Here is a 9,236-nt window from a genome sequence, read left to right as displayed (position 1 = left end):
CCCTGAAACATTTCATTCCAATGCTTTTAACTGTGCGGGACAAAAGGGGCGTGGCTCTCTCTAAAGCGCACTACTTTTTCTCTAAAAGCACACGCGCAGTCTCACACACACAAATTCATTCGTGGATAAGAAAAGGGTTGATATTTGATCCCATTTTCTTTCAGAGTCCGACAGTTTCTTTCCCGTTCCTTCAGATGTTTATCACATAGCTTAGTGTCTCTCTAACATGACAGGGCGTGTGTGTTCGTGCGCGTGTGCGTGCGTGTGTGTGATGACGTAGAAGCTGCTGAATCTGGTTTGGCAAGATTTCTGGAAAAGGGCGAGCAAGAACAGACAATCCCTGAAAGACGGAAAAGAGCGAAATAGTTTCGCATCCTAACTTGAGCTGTTGTAAATTGACACTTTCTCCTTTGTTTTAGGGAATTACGTATCAGATTTTAAGGAAGGTTTTCAGCACCAGGTAAGTTTAAATCTGGTTTAATAGTCATATTTTTTCCCTGTGTCAAAAGCAAGTATCAATGTTAGTCGTGTTGCTTGTTTTACATCGAAAACAATTTGCTTTACAGGGGGAAACCTACGTTACTATTGGTGCTGGGTTTAATTTTTCCTCCGACTGAGACCTATGAACGTTTTATGAGTTATAAAGTGAAAAAAAGATTATTATTCATGATGATATTGCAATCAATATCCACAACCAACGTAGACAGGGATGATGACATGTTTTGTTGGTTGTTTCAGGTCTGGCAATGGGGACATATTGTAGGTTAATGTTCATGGCGTTTGATGACACCTTGTTGATCAAGCATCACTGACGATCAAAAAGTAGCAGTGGAAATGGCACAGAGAGCCCAAGTTGTTTGGTCAAAATAGAACAGTCCTCAATGCTGAGGCTCGACTCGTTTCAGTCATTGAAAAACACACATCTAAAACCAAACGTCTTTCAAATCTCAGGTTTTTTTTTTGGTTTGTTTTGTTTTTTTAACTCATGATTCAGTGGGTGAGCCTTGACTAATACGGAAAGAATGCAAGGCGAAAAGACGGCTATTGTACTGTATATTCAATATGGATTTCCCTTTTTGTATAGCTTGTGATATACTGTATACTAGAACGGAACCTGGATTTACTGATGCCTCACTATAAGGAGTCAAATACATGTTTTCCCAGAATTCTCTGCTACATCTCAGGGTTCGAAATTAACAGTGGCCCGTTAGCACTACGTGACGGTGTCGTGCAACCTCGAAGTTCGCTGGGCCAAGCTGCCCAGTGCAAATTTAATTAATAAATACGATGAAATCAACAACGTTCTTGCTTTTTAAATATTAAATATTAAATATCTTGAGTTTTATTCACTTAAATCGACCAATCATCATCGCAATTTTTACGGCACTGCTAAAAGGTATGACTTGTACAAGATATAAAGCCAAGAAAATGTCAAAGGTTAAATATTCAGTTCGATCTTATGCTGAGCCCCCTGCCCCTTTACATCAAAGAAGTAAATACACAGAGGTAATATTTTCTGAAAGGCTTGAATAATACAGTATAAAGACGCTAAACATGACATTAACATATTATTTTGTTGCTGTCCTGTGAAAAACACGTATGTCCATTTTTTGGTCTTTTTTTTTTTCATTTTTACATTTATGGGTTGCCCGAAATTCGAACACCCTGACGAACATAGAAACATTATGTCCAAAAGTATCAAACAAAACACATGACTGAAGATAAAACATAACAATGACCAAAACCTGACTGAAACAAACATGACAGCAGCCAACAAACAGCAACAAACAATGACCCGACCATGAGTGCTCGGGCTGGGAGTCCTTTTAAAGCCACTAATTACCTAACAACCAACAGGTGTGCAGCTGCAGGGAAAAGCCCCACAGTGCCACCTGTTGGTCACAAACCGAAACATGACAGAACTAAGCAAACACGACATAATCTCTTTATTGACTTGCTGGTTGATCGTTTGGCCTGCGTTGAAGTTCGAAAACCCGTAGTTTGGGTTTGACATGTTTCTTAAACATGGCTATGTTGACATAATTAACAAAACAAGAATGAACTCTGCTCCCCAAAGTTAGCTGTGGCAGGGTTATAACCAGATTTTTTTTGGTGCGTTGGCCAGAGTGACAAAACACCTCACTGAGGGTGGGCCATATCGATGGCCAAAATGAAAATCCTCCTGTCTGACAAAGCTGTCAAATTTAGGCCCAGAAAGTGTCAAGCCTGCCAGAGTTTGTCTTTGTCTACCAGTTGAATCCCTTCTTCATTTCTTGTAACCTTTTCTGTCACCGAGAAGGCATTGTTTATCAAATAGTGTGTAGAACATTGCGCAAAAAAACTCAAAGACCAACCAGGACCAAGTCTAAGGAAAAAAAGCAATGTTATGCTGAGCTTAATAGGCTGATGCCATTCAACATAATGTGAATGACTTATTGATTCAAATCATCAGCACAATGACGCAAAAATCCCAAAGTTTCACATTTGTAATCGACCTTTTGCAGGGCTATGTTTCTGCTTGTTTTATGACTGTGTTGCGCAAGATTGGTATTTGTGTACATTCTATTTCATGAAACTGTGACTTTGGATGGTATGATAAACAATGACTTCTGCCATGTTGTTTGCTGGTTACGGTGTAAAAATATTTGAATAGACATTGAGGATAACAATGACATGTTCTTTACTGAAAATAGATTCTATATTTTCTATTCAGATAAAATATGTTTATGTATGTAGTTACAAAGTCATAGAAATGATTAGTGACATAGAACTAAGGGACATAAGAACACTGCATTCATGTGAAAATGGGTAGAAAAGTCAAAATCTTCTCCTTCATGAAAGGGTGGCCAGAGAGTGTCAAGGGATGGCCATGACTACGCCTGGCTCCATTTAGGGCTGTCATGACAAAAGACTCATCTTCTTGGCACATGCAGTAAGGCAGTGTTTTTCAAGCTTTTTTGAGCTAAGGCACACTTCATTCATTGAAAAAAATTTCGCGGCACACCACTAGCTGAAAATGTGAACCCCCCCCCCCCGCTTATTTTAACAATTAACGTGTTATATTGTTACTATAACCGTTTTTAACATTGAAGAATGACGTTATAACAGCTTGAATTGGAATCAAATGAACACAAAGAAAACAGTATTTTATCATCTTTCATATTTATTGTTTTACAATTAAAAATGTTCAAAACACAACTGCATCTCTTCAGGAAGTCCCAGGCAACTTCTGTGATCACCAAGGGGCAACCAATTGTACGCCTATTCATTTTTTTAATTTAGTCAGGATTTGTTAACTTACTTTTTAGATTTATATAAGAGGCAAAAGTTAGAATCGGTTTGATCTCCACTAGAATCGATTCTAGAGGAATCGTTGCTTTGAAACGAAAAGAAATTAGAAGCTCAGCTGAGTCACGGTAAGGAACAGGGACCACTATTGACATTCCATTGAATTTCTTGTTTTCAAATGAGATATAAACAAGTGTGTAAAATTGCCTCAGTGTTTGCCAGAGCCTATATGACATGTGAGACTCAAAAGCACACACAGGTCTGCAATTAGGTAACATGTACAAGTGAGGTTTAGCTCAATGTTTGATTGGTTATTTGTTGCTGGAACCACTTTCAGCTCAATCAAATCACTGTTTCCACTGTGTTCACTCGTCAGCTCCAATCAACGAAAGCCATATGCGCGCGTGCGCACACACGCACACACACACACACACACACACGCACACACACACACACACACACACACACACACACACACACACACACACACACACTCAAATAACGTTGCATGCAACAGACAACTATATTAAGTACAACACAGTTGAAGCAACAAAATCAACCACAAAATGTTTTGTGATGTAGGGCGATTTCCAATTTTTTTTTTCTTAATCGATAAAAAAATGAAAAAGCAAGACACATCTACTCACATACACGCACACACACACACACAAACAAAAAAATTCAAATCTTGAGCTCTTCACTTGATTCTAAAGTCTCGCTTAGTGTCAAGGCCATTCAATGACTTGAAGCATATTTTTTTTTCTAGAAAATTACTTTCAACTCAGAATTGGATGACTTTAGAAGATTCGACTTCCACTATTTTCGTGACCAGTGAAAATCCAGCACAGAGGTGTGTTAGACCAGGTGTTGGTAATGAAGCAGACTTGCGCAAACCAGCATTTAAAAAAGGACGGTTTGCACAGTTGTGGGCATGAACACAGCATTCGTCGGCCATCAAAGGGGCTTGTCTCTTTCCCTTTAAATGTGGTGCACTCACACCTCACATGGAAACTATCTGGAAAATGATGCATCAATCCATGTGCGATTAGAGCATTTTCACTCCTCTGAGACTATGTGACAACAGGCAACCAAAGCAGTTACCCTTAATAAATAAGCTCATGTTAACCACTGTCGACATAAATATGTCGGCGTACGGCATGTAACTATTTATCCACACTCCCGCTCCACAACTCCAGTTGCATGCAGGCCAGGTGTATGATTTAATAATTATAATTATAATAACAACAATAATAATAGTAATAATAATAATACTGTATTATTAATAATGATAATAATAATAATAACACATTCATTTAATTGATTTCTACCATGATTCAGGGCCTTGCACCCGCACGAAAACCAAGATATACCAGCATTTCCGCATGCGCCAGCTATAAAAATAGAGCCTTCTTGTGTCAACAAGATATGAAAATAATCAATGCTGTTTTTTTTTTGTTTTGTTTTTAATGGAAAAAAATATGGGAGGCACAAAGGTCCTTTCGAAACTTCAAAAAAACAAACTCACTTTAATCGAATAATCAAATTAGACCAACTGAATTGCTGTACGGTGCAGTACTTTAATTTGTTTGGAGTGTATTACAGTGAATGCAAAAAGTCAACACACCCCAGTTAAAATGCCAGATTTTGTTTGTGATGTATCGTATACAAAAGGAAGTGACCAAGAGAAATCATTTCAGACCTTTTCTCATCCCTTTTCACGACCTGTAGCTGGTGAAACTATATGGTTAATTTTTTTTTTTTTTTTCGTGAGATGAAGCAAAAAATAAACAGAGATAATGTAGCTACCCAAGTGTGCACACCCTCTTAAGTGGGGATGTAGCTGAGCTCAGTATTATCCAATCACATTCAAACTTAGGTTAAATTGGAGTCAGCGCTCACTTTCCACCAATTAGTGTGCCTCTGATCAACCCCAAATAAAGTTCAGATGTTCTAGTATGCTTTTCCTGACCATTTTGGAGTCATATCTCACAGCCCAAGCCATGGCCCGCAGAGAGCTTACACAGCATAAGACGCATCTCCTTGTTCAAAGCTATCGGTTAGGAGAAGGGTAATAATAATTTCCAAAGTATTAAATAGATCATGGAACAAGTTGAAGACAGTCATCATCAAATGTAGAAAATATGGCAGAATAGTGACAGAACCAAGAATATGGTCATCCCTCCAAAAGTGATGAAAAGTCAAGAAGGCCAACGGCAAATTTGAAGGGGCGGCAACAATTTCTGGGAGCGATGGACCATTAAGTAAATGTGACAATTTCTTCATACTGTATGTCTGGGCCAGGGGATTTGGTGGCAAGATGGAAAATCATCCAAATCTGACTTTATATAAACACAAACGAAATCTCCTAAAAACAAGTGGGAAAATATGTTAAAACACGATTGAACTTACATACTACGATACGTACCGAACTGACAGTTTAGCGCGGAGGCGTTAGCATCATTAGTGGGACTGTTTATTTGTTTAGCAGCAAACGAGGACTTACCGTAGTCAAGGTCGAGGTAATTACGAACAGTTCCTCATACCAGTCAGTTTTAGCATAAGAACTTTTAGGTTTTGGCAACGGAGCCGCCCCCAAGCCTCCCCTAAAAACAAGTAATGAAAAGTCTACGATCTGTGGAAAAGCTAAATTTTGTTGGTGGTTAATCAGAGGCACTTGAAGTGGCGGCAGGCGTGATCTCACTCCCTTTTGAATGTGAATACTGTATTTCATTTTGAGCACGGCCACATCACCGGTGAAAAGAGGATATGTTGTGCAACCACAACTGTTGTTTAGTTTAATTTTCCTTCCGCCTTCGAAAAGAAATCAGATTTCAGTTGAGTTGGACAGGTTAGGTCACATTATGGTGGAAAAAGTTTTGAAATGATTTCTTTTGGTTTGATTTTTGATTTGTAAACTCAACATTGTCGATAGGTGTGACTGTGAATGTCAATGGTTGTTTGTCTACGTGTGCCCTGCGATCGGAAAATGAGTGGGTGGGGTATTTATATTACAGAAACCTGGGGTGTGTATACTTTTTAGATCCACGTTATGTGTGACCCCTGATCAAATTACTCACTTCAGTGACGTTTGTATAATATATATTATACAAACAGGCAGGCTTGCAAACAGGTTGTCTGTTTTTGAGAAACAAGAAACCGAAGCCGTGTCTTCTGAACATGCACGTCTTCCTTGTTGATTTCTGAGTCGGTATGAAGAACTTCATGCGAGTCTGTGCCTGCTGGACTTATGTGTTGCACTCTGACGTTACACTGAGTGAGGTGTGGCGAATCCTGACTGGTTGCCACAGATTCAACAGTGATCTGTCTGCTCCTAACATTTTTTTTTGTTTGTTTTCTCCTACAGGAGGAGCACTCTCTCCCTTTTCTTCTTTTTTTTCTTTTTCTTTTTTTTTTTTTATAAGCAAGACAAGTTGAGGCCGCGGGGATGAACTGGTCGGGACTTGAAAGCCTGTTGAGTGGAGTCAATAAGTACTCCACCGCGTTTGGAAAGATTTGGCTGTCCATGGTGTTCGTCTTCCGTGTGCTAGTATTTGTGGTGGCAGCACAAAGAGTTTGGGGCGATGACAGCAAAGACTTTGTGTGCAATACACGGCAGGTAAGACAGGACAGAAAAATATACTGTACCAGAATAACATGAGCATTTGACTACATTCCCTCAGTGTATTAACTGATCTTTAATTAAAAAAAAAAATCCAATAAAAACAGTATTGTCCAACACAGTAAATTTCAGAGTACATTTTACTCTAAAACAGGGGTGTCAAACCCATTTTTGTCACGGGTCACTATGGGGTTACGTCTTCTCTCGGAGGGCCATTACAACAGGAAAGCTAAATAAATGTTTATATATTATTACCTGTACACAACAATTTGATGGAGTACTAGTTTTGAAATGAGTCATATCAACTATAATAGTTTGTTCAATTATTGTTTGAGTGAGTGTGAACAGGATGACAAAATTATTGCAAAATCTCAACGTTATTTATTACACATGACACTTTGACGTTTCGGTATTGATTTTAGCAAGGTTCATGGAAGTTGACACACATGGTTTGCTTTCGCGGGCCACATAAAATGATGTGGCGGGCCGGATCTGGCCCACGGGCCTTGAGTTTGACACATGTGCTCTAAAATGACTATATTTGGTCCCAGTGTAAACAGAATAAAATTTGAGAATAAACATAAAATGATGTGGCGGGCCGGATCTGGCCCACGGCCTTGAGTTTGATACATGCGCTCTAAAACGACTATATTTGGTCCCAGTGTAAACAGAGTAAAATTTGAGAGTAAATTTTGCACTGAAAAAAAAACGTGCTCAAAAACTTTGAATTTTGCTCCAATGTTTTTTCCAGTGTAAAATTTACTTTGAATATGTTACTCTTTTTTGACTGGGATCAAATATAGACTTTTTTAGAGTCAAATGCACTCTACGAAATTTACCCTGTAGCCATATCATTACATAACATAACAACAGAAACTAAAATCACTGCCATAACTTGGCAGGCTCGTCTTACTGGCTTCAACACAAATGGCTTCTGTAGCCAGCAAACCAGTTGAGACATAATCAACGTACCTCTGGCCATCAGCATGTTTCTTCCAAAAAGGACACTCCACAATTAACCGAACTAAACTGAACTGCTGTTACAGGCGCCGCAACACAGCTTTGCTAAGTTGACAAAATTTTTAAACAGGGGAAAATTGATTTTAATGACCATTCCTATCCTGCCATCAAACATTTTATTTGTGGAGATGGGGCGGGGCTATGTTGGAAATGCAGGTTACTTTAGTAAGTGCAATTGTTTCATCCATTTCTTTGACTCCTCACGCTTATTTCGCAGCCGGGCTGCACCAACGTGTGCTACGACCACATCTTCCCCATCTCCCACATCCGTCTGTGGGCACTGCAGCTGATCTTTGTCACCTGCCCATCTCTCATGGTGGTGGCTCATGTCAGATTCCGTGAAGAAAAGGACAAGAAGTATGTGGAGTTACACCAAGGCTCTCACCTGTACGCCAACCCTGGCAAGAAGAGAGGAGGCCTGTGGTGGACCTATCTAATTAGTTTGGTCTTCAAAGCTGGATTCGACATCTCATTCCTCTACATTCTGCATCGGGTTTACCATGGATATGACCTGCCAAAGTAATTTGTTTTCATATGATACAATCTTTTGATTTCGATACTTATTGTTTGAGTAGAATCAATCATCTCTCCATTATTTCTCAGGTTATCCAAGTGTTCACTGCTTCCGTGCCCGAACACCGTGGACTGCTTCATTAGCCGTCCGACTGAGAAAAAGATCTTCATGTTGTTTATGGTCACCTCCAGTGCACTGTGCATCTTCATGTGCATTTGTGAGATGGTTTATCTCATTGGTAAGCGCTTTGTCAAAAGATTCCAGGTCCGACACGAGAACGAGAGGATAATGTTCGCTGATCAGCATGAGCTCACCAACATGGCCCCACCCAGGTCGCTGTACAGGAAGACTGATCCAACACTGGCTGAGAGCCAGATAAGTTTAAATAAGAAAGCGAAGACCAGAGATATGGGTGCGACGACAACGCTTTAGACATCCGTTCAAGATGGATTAATTCATTATCTGATTGAAAAAAAAAATCTCTACACCATCAAATGATGGATATAAGTCGACTGACTGAAAATACTTTTTTGTATGCTGTGGGACACTGTGTTCTAAGGAGGAGGAGAAACAGAAATGCTTTGTTTGGATTTCACATTTTTAACTTCATCTTGAATGAGAAACTCCCTGCAACTGACTTCTACTGGTCAAATACTGGGCACCACTCGAACTACGGCGCATGCCAACATGTGCATTATTGCTCTGATAAATTACACATAGTACACTGGCTGAAAATGGAGGACCTTTGTCATAACGTGGACTGACCAGGCTGAGATTTGAAATATCCTCTTCTTA

General features: G+C 39.5%; 1 protein-coding gene across 2 annotated transcripts; it reads left to right on the top strand.

The window, feature by feature from the left end:
• The first annotated feature begins 130 nt into the window (after positions 1-130).
• On the top strand, positions 131-8,948 carry gjb9a (gap junction protein beta 9a). 2 transcript variants are annotated; one of them, XM_019876422.1, is made up of 6 exons: positions 131-460; positions 526-527; positions 6,403-6,567; positions 6,653-6,904; positions 8,145-8,446; positions 8,531-8,948. In XM_019876422.1, the coding sequence occupies exons 4-6, from the start codon at positions 6,734-6,736 to the stop codon at positions 8,871-8,873; spliced, it is 816 nt and encodes a 271-aa protein (XP_019731981.1). In that variant the 5' UTR covers positions 131-460; positions 526-527; positions 6,403-6,567; positions 6,653-6,733; the 3' UTR covers positions 8,874-8,948. The 2 variants fall into 2 exon arrangements, with proteins under 2 accessions (XP_019731981.1, XP_019731972.1); XM_019876413.1 differs by lacking the exons at positions 526-527; positions 6,403-6,567.
• The last annotated feature ends 288 nt before the right edge of the window (positions 8,949-9,236 follow it).

This window comes from Hippocampus comes, unplaced genomic scaffold (genome assembly GCF_001891065.2).
Source record: "Hippocampus comes isolate QL1 unplaced genomic scaffold, H_comes_QL1_v1.1 scaffold107, whole genome shotgun sequence".
NCBI lineage: Eukaryota > Metazoa > Chordata > Actinopteri > Syngnathiformes > Syngnathidae > Hippocampus > Hippocampus comes.
This window is presented reverse-complemented; position numbering and strand designations above follow the sequence as displayed.